Genomic DNA, 15399 nt, shown 5'->3' with positions numbered 1-15399 from the left:
AGTCCTGCCACCTGTAGTAGTCAGCAGCTTATTGCCTCAGATGTATCTCCATCATATAATTGCACCTGTGTCCTATTTGCTCAGCTTGTGTGACCTGCCAGTAACCTCGTTGGGCTGGCTGAGGAGGTGAAAATCACCTGGTCATGTTCGGGTGAAAAGGCTCCACATCTTCCATGTTTTCCTGTTGAAAAGGAGCAGCAAAGTGATAAAACAGTCACTAGGCTGAAAATCAGCAATGTACTTTCGCTTCCTTAATGGAAGACCGGTATTTCTGTACGAGATGCCCATTCTCTCCAGGGGAGAGTATAAAGAACTACATTTCTTACACTGTTCTTTAACTGATGCATGATGCACTGACTTGAGCTCAAATCCCTCTTGAACTGCTTTAAGTTTGAGCTTGGAGGAGCCAGCATAAGGTAGCTGAAACTCGAATGGGACTCCATTCCTATGCATACTTCTAACAGCACAGAACATTCACCCCAAAGCATCAAGGTATGCTATTTCCACAACAGGGTTGTTGGTAGGAGCGTGTACGTCTTTGGATATGGCCTTGCTTTGGGACGTTTTGTCACTAACGTGTTTTCTCTCGTTCTCATTGCGACCTTTAAGGTGATTTTCATTCCATCAGGGTGGAATTCCATTGAGATCCCGCATGGGTCGGTCGGTCGGTCGATGTCCCGTCCTTCCCTGCCCAGAAGACACCGTGGTTACTGCCGGCGGGGAGCGGGGAAATGCCCCTAGCTCGGCACGTTGTAAGTGGCAGCAGGAAACAGACACAGCCGCCGTAGCCATGAGACAGCGTTCGACTCACTGCTGCGCGGCGGTGAATTTCAGACCGACTCGATCCGCCCGGGAGTCGCTTTCTAACGGCCACCAGCTCCGCGACCCCCTAGGGGTCGGAACCCCGCCGCAGCCATGCGTGCGCGTGGCGGCGGTGCCTCCCGGTCCCGCAGCGCCGGGCTCCCTGGGGCCGGGCAGGTGCGCGCTGCGGTTGCACGCCGCCTCCCGCGCAGGTAGGGCAGAGCCGCGCGCGCGTGTGCCTGCGCGCGTCCGCGGGGCCGCCCGCCTGCGTGCCGCCGAGCCGCAACGGCGGAGGGGCCCCGGGGGGCGGCGCGGGGCCGCTGACGGCGCCGCGGGGAGCGGAGGCGGCGGCGGCGGGGGCGCCCCGCGGAGCCGGCGCGCAGCCCCGGGCAGCGGCGAGGCGGCGGCGCGGCGCGGCTCTCTCGTTGCAGGCGGCGGCGGCGCCCCGGATGCCCGCGGCGGGCAGAAGATGTGTCATGGCAAGCAGGCGAGCGGCGGCGGTGCCCTCCCGGCGGCGAGGCGGCGGGCGCTGGCCGCCGCGCTCTGGCTGCGGCTGGCGCTGAGCCTCGGCCCGGGGCCGGCGGCGGGCGGTGAGTGAACGGCGGCGGCGGCCCCCGCTCTGCCCGGCAGCCGGGCTGAGCCGACCCCTGCCCCGCGAAGGCTCCCCTAGTCCCGGCACCGGAGAGGGGGGAGGGAGCGAGGAGCGGGGAAACTTCCTCCCCGTGAGGCCCTGAGGGGAGTGGAGCGGGGAATCCCCCCTTCGGGTCGCCCCGCGTGCACCCCCCGGGAGAAGGCAGCCTCAGCCGGGTCCCTGCTGGGGAGCGGAGCCCCGCGTTGGTACGGCGCGATTCAGTTATTATTTTAGCACGATTATTTTAAATAGCCTTCCCTCAGCCCGGTGCCGCTCGGACATCCTCTGATCACTCTCAGTGCCGGTCCCCGAGCGGAAACGCGGGGTGGGAGAAGGTGATTTGGGTCTAAAAAGGAACGCTTGGAACGTCCTTCAGCGCTCTCCTCCTGGAGGAAGGACCGAGTCGTAGTTGGCCTTTTTCATTTTAATTATATTTTTACGCTATCGTTTCAAACTATTGAGCCTCTGAGATATTTTGAGCAGGTACATTTAATTACAAAATTGCTTGAAACCGATTCTGTAATTAGACTTGGATTGTGGGAAAAGTCTTAAAGTAAACTGCTTCGCTGCAGAACGAACTTAGCTGTGATAAAGAGAGCAGCTTCCCATTTCCACTCCGGCATGGTGATATATTTTCGTACTGGGGGAACAAGGCAGCTCATGATTGAATCACATCGCTAATGGCAGGCACAGTTTGATACAAAAATTGCACGGGCTTCTTCTCGTGCCAGAGAGTCGTGCCAAAATGTTTGGAATACCTAAGTCCCAGCAGCTCCGATCCTGAAGCATTTTCTGCCTCTGACCATAGAATTGCTGAAATATGTCTGATGAGGACCTGGAGAGGTCGCCCTGTCCATCCTCCTTCTGATGTGATTTGGTTGTAATTTTCTCTCAGGACTGTAATGCCATTTCCAATAGAAATCCCATGACTGCAAATGCGATTCCAGCTAAACAAGCCTTTAAACTGTTGCAGTCTCCGAGAACCCCTCTTTAGAAAGCAGTAGCATTTTTCGCTCCTGTATTTCCCATGGTTTCCTGGCCAGCTCGCCTTCCAGTGTGGTGATGCCACTCTTGTGCATCCCTCGCAATTGCAGTCGGGTGAGCTCCTGTCATTTCCTGACTTCCTTTTTGTGGATCCATTCATAAAACAAGGTGGCCCAAGGACCCCCTTCTCCCCAGAGCTGTGTGCATACTGCAGTTTGCTTGTCAGCATTTAGTTGGCTGAGCAGCACAAGAGGTTCCTCAAGATGCAGTTTATGTCTCCCTTGGATGTAGTAGTTTTCATCACAGCCTGCTATAAATTCTTCCGTGATGCTGATTGTTATTAACACTGCTGCCGTTCACCTTGGCAATGTGGCTGATTCTGTATCAAATTGCATTTGTAAGGTGTTTTAGGATCTTTCAAGACTAAAATCTTGCCCAGAGTCTAGGGAAAGGTTATACACTAAATGCTTGTGCATGGCTAAAATAACCACTTGGAAAGATTCATTGCTTTTTCTGAGTTATTACTGCTGTTATTTTCTGCAGGGTTGTACTGGGAAGTTATGCGCTATATAAATACCTGTAAGTGCACAGATCTTTCATGTGATAGAATATATGATCGTTCAGGGTGTTTTTTCACCCTGAATCATCTGAGTGGTAAAATAATGACTTTTGTCATTAGAACAGAGAGCTGCACATTAGGATTCTTCTTATTTTATGCCCTGTTGTACCCGTGAGCAAGCTCGCTTTGCTCGCATGGCTCCCTGGCTCAGCTCTGGCTCCTCAGCCTGTGACCCAGAGTTTGAGAACTTCCAAGCACTCACTGTCACCAACCAAAGCTGTGGCTTCCTTGGACCTTTGCCTCTGTTGTTTTTTCAGGACTTGTGTTCTATGGGCTTGTGTATGCAGATACAAGCCGCACGGTACTATTGACTGCTTTGGAAGATGTGGCCCCAGTCTCTTTATATCTTCCCATTATCTGTTAAATAAGGATAATCATACTTCTTGCAGAGATTTGAAAAGAGCTTCGATGACATTTAATGAAAATACTATGGAGGTGGAAAAAATTTGTTTCAAAAGCTTTAGAAAAACAGCACTGGCAATATGCTAAAATAAAAAGCATCTTGCATATTAATAACAAAAATGAATGGTGTAGCTTTTTTCTATAAATCCATCCACTGCTTACATTCAGATCCCAGTTATAGCTTCCTCCTGTCTTTGTCTGATTGGAGAATTTGGCTCCTGTAACAACTGTCATGACTTGCATGACTCCGTCTATTTTCTGTCTGACTAAGCCCTATTGATTGTCGCATTCTACCATTTCACCCCAAATCAATACTACTTATGACTCTTCTTTTTCTTGTCAATAACCCTACAGAGAATAACTCTGTTTATTACATTCTGACTTTCTCCAAGAGGATCTAGAAGAAAATTTGCTATAGAAGTGAACTCAGATGAACAAACCTTTCATATGTCAATATGCCTGATTCCTCCCAGATGTATTTAAGTTTGCTGACACTGAGGATAAAGTAAATCTCTCATACTCTAGCTTGTGGCTTTCATCTCATCATCTTTGTTTATCTTGCTTTTTTGCCGTAATTCTGTAGTGAAGGAAAAAAGAAAGAAAAGAAGAAAGTGGGAACAGACTGGGAGGGCTATTAATGATAGGCTTTATTTTCCTAAATCGGTGTTGTCCTGCAGCACTGATCTCCTGCAGGGCCCATGGGGAGGAGCAGGGCTGCATCACCCAAGGGGGTTGCATCTCTGTAGGCATGGAGCAGGCCTTGGGCTGTCACCAGGCTTCGTCCCAAGGCATGATAGTGCCCTTCTGGGCAGATGCTTGTTTGATCTCATTCTTAAAACATCTGCGCCTGTCTTTGAAGCAGTCTCCAGGGTACCCTTGCTATCATTATGAAGAAATTAGGAATAAATTCTTAATTCAGAGGTTGGTGAGGCATTGGCACTGCTGCCCAGAGAAGCTGTAGTGCCCCATCCCTGGAGGAGCTCCAGGCCAGGTTGGATGGCCCTGGACAGCCTGAGCTGGAGAGGGGCAGCCCTGCCCACGGCTGGGTGTTGGGGCTGGGTGATGTGCTGCTTTTTGGGTGTTGTAATCCAGTTGTTGAGTTCCCCTGGGTGTGTGCTCTGCAGACAGCATCCCTTCATATCAGTGGGTGCTTTTAAGATGGGAGGCACACGGCATCGTGCAGAGTGGTAAACAAAGCCAAAGTGTTGTGTAGCCTTTAAACATTACATTGAATAGCGGCGATACAATACAAAGCAGTTTTTTTTCCACAGAAAAAAAAAGCTGAGTTTTTATAGCTTTGTGGTTTTCATGCATTGCATTGGAATCTTGGTTCTGCTTGCCTTTGGATGTTGTGGCTACCGAAACCAGATCTGTTGGCTTTCTAAGAGTGGTAGACTTATTTCCTTGGAATAAGACAAATTTTTTGTGTGGTAGTGATGCAGACCCACACTAGAGCTTACTTTTTGCCTACCTGCAGTTGCTGTCAGCAAGAGAAAACAGCCAAAGATTCCCCGTTTCTGCTTTACATAAACTTTTGGCATTATGTATAAAAACTGTGTTCTGAAAAGCCAGAATGCTTCCTGATAAACTCTCTAGGTCTGTAGTTAATATATTTTACTCACTCTCTTTCAGTGTCTGCATCACTTGTCAAGCAAAACAGTCATTTTAGCCTAGAATTGTCTGCACATTTTGCAAAATCATCAGATAGGTTGCAGCATTGGTCTTAACCTCCAGCTCACTGGAAGATCTGGATATTTTGCAAGGAACAGATTTCTCACGTCCTTGTGCAATATCATTTCTGGACCTGTACCTGCCCCATGCAGCTCCCCTTCTTTTCTTTAGGCTGAAGTTGACATTTCAGTTCCATTTTGTGTCCATTTTGTATCCAAGTGGCAAGGTCAGCAACACCTGAGGACAAGAGATCATCATCTGTTGTAGTGGCACATCTTCCCACCTGCAGCTGTGCAAGATGTGCACCCTGCAATATGGAGGTATGGCCCTGATTTACCATGGGATATGGGGGCTGAGGTTAGCTTCTCCATCTGCTTTCTTGTTTCCAGAATCACAAGAATCTGTATCATGATCTCTGTATTATGGATGATTATAGCTTTAGAAAAATTGCTTATTTATCTTAGTTTGATTTTTCTCATCCATAACGTAGATAAGTGATTTACTTCACAGACATGTTATGTGACTGTTGAAGAACCTGTGACAGGAGTGAGAAATATGAATTTTGACAAAGTATAAGTTCACCACAGTGAATGGTTCTTTAACACTTTTTACTTTTTTTTTTTTTGTAGTGTTGATTATTAATTAAACAGTCTTACAAATATATGAAGATTAGGAAGAAGTTATCTTTCTTTATTGTTGTCATATAGGGCTTTTTATGGATTTAATTTTTTTTATAACATGGGTCACATGCTTCAGTTTTTTTCTGATTACCTACTTCTGGTTGAAAGTAATTCTTTTTCAAGGAAACGCGCATTACTTAAAAAGTAGAAAGCATTACACTTGTGCTGTGCTCTTCTATGAGGTTTTAGACATGAAAAGGACAATCAATCAGTGCCCAAGTTCACATTTGCTACATGTAAGTGCTAATATGAAAGAAAAACTGAGCTGCATCAAGTGGCCAACATAAATTGGTCAGAAAATGAGCTTGAGGATTAAGTGATGTAGTGTGTACAACTGGATTCAGCAAGTGTAAAAATTAGCTTTGCTTATCTAGTAAGGGGGCTGAAGGTGTATGTACCATTCCAAATTCACCAATTTAACTGCAAAACAAACCTCCTTGCATGGTTTTACATCTTCCCCTCAGCCCCTTTCTTTGACTTGGCACAAGCAGAGCATAATGAAGCAAATTCCAAGCCGCATATCGACTAGTTTTCATAGCGGAGCCGTGCATCATAGCAATTGTCAACATACACGTTTTTATTTTCTGACTGTCTTACGCTGCCAGCATCTGGGTTGTATGTGGGATTTTCCTGAATTGGGGTGTTTTTTTCTCTGTGTATTGAGGCCAGTGGAAGAGTTGGATGCCATCTGCACATACTGAGCACCTGCTGGCACAGCACATGCCTTCATGCTCCCGATGGGTCGCCCTTGACTCACATGGCCTTTTACCTGCTCATGTCAATTTCCGAACTGTGTGGTGCTCATACTGGGCTGATCTTCTGCTCATTGGAAAGATTTCACATAAGAAACAAATCCTTCTATATCTGGATCTTAGCCTAGCTCTTTCTTTTATAAATAGAACTTGGGGAAATTCTTAATCCCCATTTGTATGGCACAGCCGTTACAGTAGGAATTTTTGATTGTGACTCTCCTCTGACTGAAACGAGCAACGGATTTCCTAAACTGCTACTTAAGCAAATCACAAAGGCAGTTTTTCCAGTGCGGTTTATTTGCCTTATTCCTTTATGTCTGAGATAGCACAAGGCATTTTTTCCAGACCCTGAAGGCATCTCCTTCAAATAATAACAAAAAAATAATACAAAAATGTAAGTTAGGGTCGAGCATTGAAAAGTTGTATCGTGCAGTTTCTCAAAGTGAAAAGCGCGCGTTAATGGGAATGATATTTTTGCCTTTCTGGATCATATGGTTCATGATGATAGTTTACAGGGAAGAGCATTAGAAAAGCATTACATGCATCTTTAAAATAGTTCTACCATACTTCTGCTGTTAGACAGGAGCGCTGCATGACCACAAAGCCCTGTTTACTCATGAAAACGTACGTTATAATGTAGAGTACATAGATGGATAAAATAGATACAGTGACTGATTCCCTGCTGATTGCAGCGAGAAATCTCTGACTGCAGGTGGTGAAGTTGTATGAAATGTGGAGATGAGAAGCAGGCCCAGGAAAGGGTGCAACGGAACTTCTAAGTAAAATTCAATTCTGTGCACAGTAAAAATGTACAAAAGGTTGGACTTGCTTGGAAACTGAAAAGAGGAGACAAAGCTTACAATGGGCTGAAGAAAAAAATAGGTTAGGTTGCTAACGATTAGATTATTTAGAAGTTGGATTATCAAGGGGATCGTGAGATAGTGTCCTAAAAATACACCTTTGTGCACCACCAAAGCGAAAAAAGCAGAACACAATACAACCATGAATCAAGAGAATTGCTGTTTTGCTGGACTCTCAGTCCTGAGTCCTGAAGAAAACCTAAAAAGAAGAGGTTGGAAGCAAAAGCCTTCAGATCTTTTTTGGTAGTGCAGAATGCCAGCACATGTAGTTGTTGATCTGTCAGAAGACTGAAGAGCACTACACAGGTTCAAGAGAAAAGACCCTGTACATGCTGGGAGAGAGGAGAAGATGCGCAGAAGTAGAAGCCGGTAATGTAGGTGTACTGTTCTCACTTCTGTCATTAGCACTTGTGAATGCACACAGTAAAAAAAAAAAAAAAAAAAAAACCCAACAAAAAACAAAAAACCAAAACGCCCTTAAAAGTCATTTCTATGATTCTGGAGATAAGTAGGACAATGAGTTTGACAACAGATTTATAGAAATGGGACTGGAAGAGACCTCAGAAGCACTTGTGGCTCATCTTTCAGCTCCTGGAGGACTCTTGGATGTATGTCAGTGAAGTAACTCAAGATTTTTTGTTGGAAACTCTACAGTTTCCCTGATCATCTCTGAGTTTTTTAATTTCTCAACCATTAAGAGGGTTTTTCTGATACCTTCTGCTGGCATGCCAGTGCTGTGTCTTTGGCTGTCCTGGGTGCTGCTGCTTCCCTTGATCAGGACTGGAAGAACCCTGACTGCCCCCATCCAGCAAAATGTCTCTGAAAAACTAGCTATTAGTTAACAGTCCAAGAGCTAAGGCTTACTTTGTACCCTACATTCTTATACTGCTGTTGATGCAGAAGGAGTTGGCGTGGTTCTTCATGGTTTAACTTACATTTTTCTGGTTTAGTTAAAGTGGCAGCAAAGTTTGTATTTAACACTAGATCCGATATCTCATCAGCAGCCATCAAACTAGCAGCCTTGCTAGTTTGGAAGGAATTACAAGGATTTTCTAAAGCCACTATTGTAAAGAATGAGGAATAAATCTGGGAGCCTCCTTTAAAAAATGCCTGTTTATGTTATCTTTCAGGATATGAGACCAATCTTGTCTTGTTCACAGTGCAAACAGTGCAAACAGTGTAGTTAATCTCACACTGAATTGCACCAGAGTGAATTTGTATTTTACTTCAGTAGAGTTGAGTGAAATTTTATGTACTGAATGGCCCACGGTAGTGGATGAGATCCACACAAAAGCAAGTCAGTTATTTAAGACTTCCATCTGTATTTGCAAACAAACAATTTTAAAGAGAGGTTTAAGGACCAGCTACTTATAGCTGACCTGGTTCTGTGCCTAAGTTCCTACACTCAGTAAAAAGAGCACTGGTGGTGGCTATCCAGGAAGACTGTGTCTTTCAGCACTCTGCGAGGCACAGGCTGTGGTGGATTGAGAATATTAGACAATGTGTGGGAAATCATGTCTTTCTTAGGTTGAAAGATAAATCTGAGCCATTTAAAACAACATGCAGAACTGAATTAATAAAGGACTGTGATGGTGTGGGGATTGAAACTGAGAAGACTTCTTGCTTGAGGAAATTGGATCTTTTAGCTGTAAGAACTTCACAGCGAGGAGTATGTCTTTCATCTGTTTCTAATGCCATGTATAAGCCTACGTGTTATTACTGTGTTTGTGTAGCAGTGATTTGTATTCTGAAAATCACGGGTGCTTGTGAGGCAGTCATTTTTCTGTATTGCTCTACTTAGATAAACAGTTGACATTTTAGAGATATTTTCTACTCAGCGAAAACACAAATGATCCACTTAGAACTGAAAATAAATAATAAATAATTTGGTCTCCTGTAAATTGGACTTGTAAAATATCTTGATTGCAATTACTAGCTTAGCAACAATCTTGAAAGAATTAAGATAAAATGGTGCTGTTATGAGTAGTGGTAAAAATGAGAATATTCCACTGTAGTGTGGCCTTCTGACAGTATTCAGATACCTGTCCCAGTGTAATACCCACACTTTAAAACTCTTCCTCACCTTGAATGGTCCACATTCCAAAGAGTGGGGAGAATTTTTCAGGCCTGACTCATGGGACAACATTGTTAGTAAGGAGGGGCATGTAACTGTCTTCACATACAGTCATGCGTTAATGCATTAGAGTGTGCCCACATCAATCTTATATGCAGATAGCTAGCTGATGCCTAGATATCTGCTGGAGATGAGTAAGAATCTCAACAAACAAACAAACAAACAAAAAACCCCAAGACCCAGCAGAGAAATGGTAAAAATATATACTACTCTCATGGACAATTATTTTGAGAGTCTTATGCAGCTTCTTACAGCAAGGTTTCTTTTCACACTGAAAAATGGATGGCTGTTGCCTTTAGTGCTTCCCTTTAGGAGAATATTGGATTCATGTGAGGGATGAAAAACAGAATACTGTTGAGCGTATTTAGATTCTATTTCATTTTTTATTTCATATATATACAGTAACAGTAAAGAGTACATTCCTGAAATAGATACCATTTTAAAAATAAATCCATCAGATAAACTACATTCATTGTGGGGAGAGGGATTTTGTCAAAACCAGGCTGAAAAATATCTTTTTGCAGTGGCCTTGTCCTGTTGTGAGGTGTCTTTCCTGGATGCTACTAAAAGGAAACTTTTCAATTCTGGTTCTGCTTGTGTGAAAGTTTTCTTGTTTCCAACCAAGAAGACCTCTTCAACCTCCAGCCTCTTCAAAACCTTATCCTTAGAACAAGTAGGTCTGTGTGGTTCTTAAAGCTAGTGTGAACACAGGGCAAGTTTATCACTTGGATGGAATTTCACTTGATAAAATGGAGTGAAAAATTATATGTAAAATGTTTAGGGTTTGTTTTTTTTTTTTTTCATTCCATTGGCCTTCCTGGCCTGTTTAAAACTGATTTGAAAATGCAGACCTTCAAAGAAGGTTGTCATTTGTTCAATCTGAAGTCTGATTAATTATTTCTTCTAAGGAAACAATGATACAACTTTGTATTCACCTTGACACTTGATGCTTAAGGTCAATTTTTGATGTGGTTGAGTCTATTTAATTCCTTGGTAGTTTTAATAGAGAAAAAAGTCCTTTGATACTGTATACAGAGATACACTTAGAAGAAAATCTTCTCTGTATGCTGATTTTTTTTTTGTCTCTGCAGTCAGGTGATTCTGTTATCATAAAATCTGCAGAACTGAAGCAGCATGAGGAGCTGCAGAGTTTCAGGAGCCAACAAGAATGGCAGCTTACTGAGGATATTAATGTGATGCTGCTATTCGCTACCTTGGAAATACCATTTGCTGTTTTTTCCCTGATCTGAACTTCTGTGGAAATAGATGATATGGGGTTTTTCCTGTTTATCAAGTTTCCATTTCTTCTGTGAATTTCCTTTTTCCCTCAGAAGCAGTCCTTCAGGCTCTGATCAGCCAGCATCACTACCAGTACCTACAAGGGATCTTTGTCTCTTTGTCTCTTATGCTTGACCATGACAGTTGAAGAGGTAGAGATGACCGGAGATTGTATGAGATGAAGAGGTTTGACCTTATGAAATTGTTCTACAATAAGAGTCCAGATGTGGCTCAGAGACATCTGTCTGGTGTAGATGGGTATTTCTGCCAGCCCAGCTGGGAGGTTCAGGTGCTTTGCTGTCTGATGTGCTCCATGGGAGGCTGTCTGTCATGGTACCACATTACCACACTGACTCTGAGTCTGTGCTCCCATCTGGTGAAATTTTCTGTTGCTGGGCAGGTGGGTGAAATCTGCCCGTCTTTTTTCTGTCTTGTCTGATCCCATACTCTGTCAGTAGACCTAACTGTGAAATGCCTGAAGCTGGTTGGAGGATGCTGACTCCCATTTCAACCAGCTCTTTGTATATACTGGTAGAAGGAATGCCTGTAAGTCCAGCATTTCCCATTTGTCCAGCTGTCTCCCAGCTCTGGGGCCAAGAATTTTTCTTTCAGGAACTCCTGCCCTTGGCTTCTTCATTATGCTCATTTGAAGAAGCAGGCTTCAGAAATTCTGTAGTACCTTCTCTACTATTTTCATAGGCTATACAGACTCTCCTTTTAGCATCTGAAGATCACTCATTCTTGTCCTTTTCCCATAGAGCCTTGTAAGCCCAGAGTTATTTCCCCCCCTGACCATTTTCAAAAGTACTTAACTGAAAATAAAATGAATGGTTGGATGGGTGCCTTTTTCTGGAGATTCTCTGGGAAGTTACAAGGCACTTTAAAAACGTTTAATATGTTTCTTTCATAACTTGACATCCTTGCAGCCTTCTACAGATCATCTAGTCTGTCTGTCTAGATCAACTGGCTTTCAAAACAGTTCTTCACAAACACTCTGTAATCATTTTACTTGATCTCTAATACAAAAAAAAAAAAAAAAGAAAAAAAAAAAGCAGGCTATCTGTAGTAATTGGTGAACATAGGGTTCAAGGTTTGTGCTATGCAGAGGTTTAAGTGTAGCTTCTCTTTCCTTCCCAGTAGTAGTAGTAATTTCATTATTGACCCCCATATTGGACTTGACTGCATTAATTTTGTTTATTTTTGAACTATGCATTGAGTTTTGAAACCGAGGAGCCCACTTACTGTGTGGTGATGTTCTTACTATCATTTCATGTGTGGCAGGAAGAGAATCGTTCTGTACATGTAAGCCTGATGACCCGAATTTGTAAAGCTAAACAGCAACACTGCTGCTGGCATGACTCACTATTATTTTTAGCTCTGAAGGGGAGGCAGTGGAGCAAAGGTTCATCTTTCCTTACCAGTTGTGTCTTTTGTTGAACAAACTGGTCTTACTGAGAGGTTTAACTTTCATGTTTCTGTTTTCAGTCAGACCTGTGCAAGATGCTACACAACTCTTCAGTTTCTTAGCAGCCTCATTCCTTGAGTTCTTGTGTGGCAAGGATCCTTGCTTACACTCTTTGGGACTTGAACTGTTGCTGGAAGCACTTCAAAATAGAAAAGGTAACTGATTTTATTGTGAGTGGAGGGGAACTCAAATTCTGAACTGCTCTGAGGGATAGGGCAGACTGGTGAGGTGCTGCTGCCTTTTGGATACTTGCTAATAGGATGACCAAAGCAAAAAGCTTCATTCAGATTACATGGGTTTTAGGTCTTAGATAGTAGCTCATAGTGGCTATGCAGCATATTTGATAAGGAGATTACTGCATGCACGTGCATGAAAGTGAAGAAAAGATTTACTTTCCTTTTAAATCACAGTGGGAAATGGCACGTACAGAAATCTTTTATTGGGAAAAAATAAATGATAAGAAAACCCCAACTTTAACAGTGTTTAAATCTAATTTGAATTATTTCTTAAGAAAGACATATGATGATGAATGTCAGTTGAGTGATACTCGTATGTTCTCCATAATCAAGCCTCACTCTGCTACATATGGGAGATCTATCTGAGCCAACAAGGGCTCAGATGAAGGGCAGAGAATATGGAATACAGGGGAAGAATGTGCCTTGCATTATCAGGGGACTGCAAACTTAGATAAAGCAAGACACAGACATTTTGTCGAAGATGTGGGATATGTAAGTTTAAAGCTTGCTCTAGGCAGTTTGAAGTCAGCCAGCACTTAGAGCAGCCGATAACCCAGAGTGGCACTGACCTTGGCAGATGCACAAGGGTAAGCTTTGCATGGAGATGAATTATTTCTTGATCAGTCACTCAAGAAGGAGTGGCACTGTCTGGCATTCCTTCAGTATTGATTATAGATGTTTTATCCCAAAGCAAACACATTTACTGCAGATAGTGAAATCAGATTCAGTCTCTGTGTATATCTGAGCTCTTCTGTAGCCATTCTGTGGTATCCTGAGGCACAGTGGTGCTGCTAAGCTTACGCTGCGCTTCAGTCTTCTTGCTTTTTTTCACTCGTTCCTCTTTAAAGCTGCAGTGCATAGAAAAGGAAGCATGATTTTGTTCAGTAACTACCATCAGGCTCTTCTGTCTGATTATTATTGGCTCTTTGCTTGTTGCATTCATGTCTGGAGGACGTTTCGTGACCTTTGCTTGTGGACATGCAATTGCAATTGCAGATAGTTTTCAGGTATCATAAGTGGCTGCTTCGAGGTCGTCAGTGTTTAGAGGCACTGTGGAGGCAATTTAGCCATGACACTATTTTTAATCCTTCTTCTGTGTGCTGAATCACTGTACCTCTTGCTAAATATGTCAGGGTCTGTAGGTGTTGAATGCTGCTGGGATGCAAATCCTTTTTCTTGTCAGGAGATATCCAGGCTCAGGAAATAAAGTGTCACAATGGAACAGAGATCATTTGTATCCTCCCCATGCAAACTGCAGCATTTTTTAGTCGCTGAATAGGTCAGCTCTAGAGTCACACCGTAATCCAAGCCCTTGTCTGGAGGGTAATCAACTGATCTAGTGTACAGAGACTGCTGTCAATGCCAAAAGCCCCACAGATGTTCTCATTTTAGGCTACACATATGAAAATAAAAATTTCTGAGGTAGAAAAATGTATGTATTATCTGATACCTTAGGGAATCTAACAGCTGGAGTGTCCCTTCTACATCCTTAATTCAGTGACATGATGGGGTCAGAGGTATGTTTGCACACACTGCCTTGCCCACCTGCTCTTGCTGCTTTCTCAGATCCTCTGAGCAGTCAGAGAAGCAAAATTCAGAGGACTTCTGCTTTCTCTGTTCTTCAGAAAAAAGAAATGGTGTCAACTGCAATACTCCATTCAGACACAAAAACCTGAGCTGGCAAGAAAAAACAGATAGCATGACTGATGCGTAAGGCTGGTTGCTGAAGGAGTCCTGGGTTTTAATAGTGGTCATTGAGTTACAGATCAGATGGTAAAGATTTTGGACAGCTGCATTTTTACTTGTTTTTTTTTTCTGTGTTAGACATTTGAATAAAATACGTAATACTGTGATGAGAAATGGCTTTATTTATGGGATCTTCTTTAGCAGCATGGCCTTTTAGGCACTACTGCATTGTGAGATTCAAGCTCTTTGTGCGCTCAGTCTCTGTTGACAGCTCATGATCAATTCCATTTTGCAGATGGGACAGGTTTCCTTACTGTGCCTCAAGCTGTCTTCTGATGGCTTGCCCACAGAACTAGCCACTGTCAAACCAAAATGTTAGTATGGATGAGAGCTCACTCATATGCATTTACACATATGTGAAGGCCCATTGCTTACTCAGTTGCTTGAGCAGAAAATTTTACACGATTATCTCGCTCTTCATACATGTGTAATACAGAATGCAAAGTTATGCGGCCAGAAATAGGAGCAGGAGTTTGAAAAGTTCACTTGTAATAAAATCAGAAATGAATATCGAATTGGTGTATATTAAAAAGCAGGCTGAGAGCCGCTGGGATTTGTATGTTCATCGATCCCTTCAGCAGGTCAGCACTTGTTAGCTCTAAACCTACAGCTGCTTTCTTCTGAATGCTTTCTTTTACTGTCCTCTCATGGAATACCTACCTGTCTCATAGTCCCAAGCCACTGACAATCACCAATAATTATTGTCAGTTTGGAAGGGAAAACCAAGACCGAATGGGCCAAGAGACTGCACTGCTCTCCTGTCCCTGACAGTTTTACATTGACAGCCAACTGTCACACAAGGCTGCTGCTGTGGCCTCTCCTATGTAGTTTCTGAATATAAAGACCATTATACTTTTGGCTGCATCAGAAGCAAAACGTCACAAGTGAGTAAACAGAAGAATTCAATTTTCAGGTTTTTTTTTGGCTGTTTACTTCCAGCTATACAATATTGACATTGAAAATATTTTAAAATATAATATCTAGTACGTAGTTCAGGTTTCTTTGCCTCAATGCCAATTTTAGGAATTGTAGTAGACTAATGCCTAACATGATTTTTTTTTTTCTGCTGTACCTCATACTGTAATTTATAACTGCGCATAGGAGAATCTTGGTCTCTCTGAAAGCTACACCATGTTTGCA

General features: G+C 43.2%; 1 protein-coding gene across 1 annotated transcript in view; it reads left to right on the top strand.

Annotated features, from left to right (window-relative positions):
* Positions 1 to 652: 652 nt before the first annotated feature.
* SUSD4 (sushi domain containing 4) overlaps positions 653 to 15399 on the top strand; it is a 68759-nt gene continuing 54012 nt past the window's right edge. Inside the window, exon 1 of the mRNA XM_052678273.1 lies at positions 653 to 1391. Coding sequence (XP_052534233.1) covers positions 653 to 1391 — 739 coding nt within the window. The remainder of the gene's footprint in view (positions 1392 to 15399) is intronic.

Source organism: Tympanuchus pallidicinctus, unplaced genomic scaffold, assembly GCF_026119805.1.
Source record: "Tympanuchus pallidicinctus isolate F22 unplaced genomic scaffold, pur_lepc_1.0 scaffold1, whole genome shotgun sequence".
In the NCBI taxonomy this organism is placed as follows: Eukaryota; Metazoa; Chordata; class Aves; order Galliformes; family Phasianidae; genus Tympanuchus; species Tympanuchus pallidicinctus.
The sequence above is the reverse complement of the archived record's forward strand: the minus strand, read 5'-3'. Positions and strand labels throughout refer to the sequence as shown.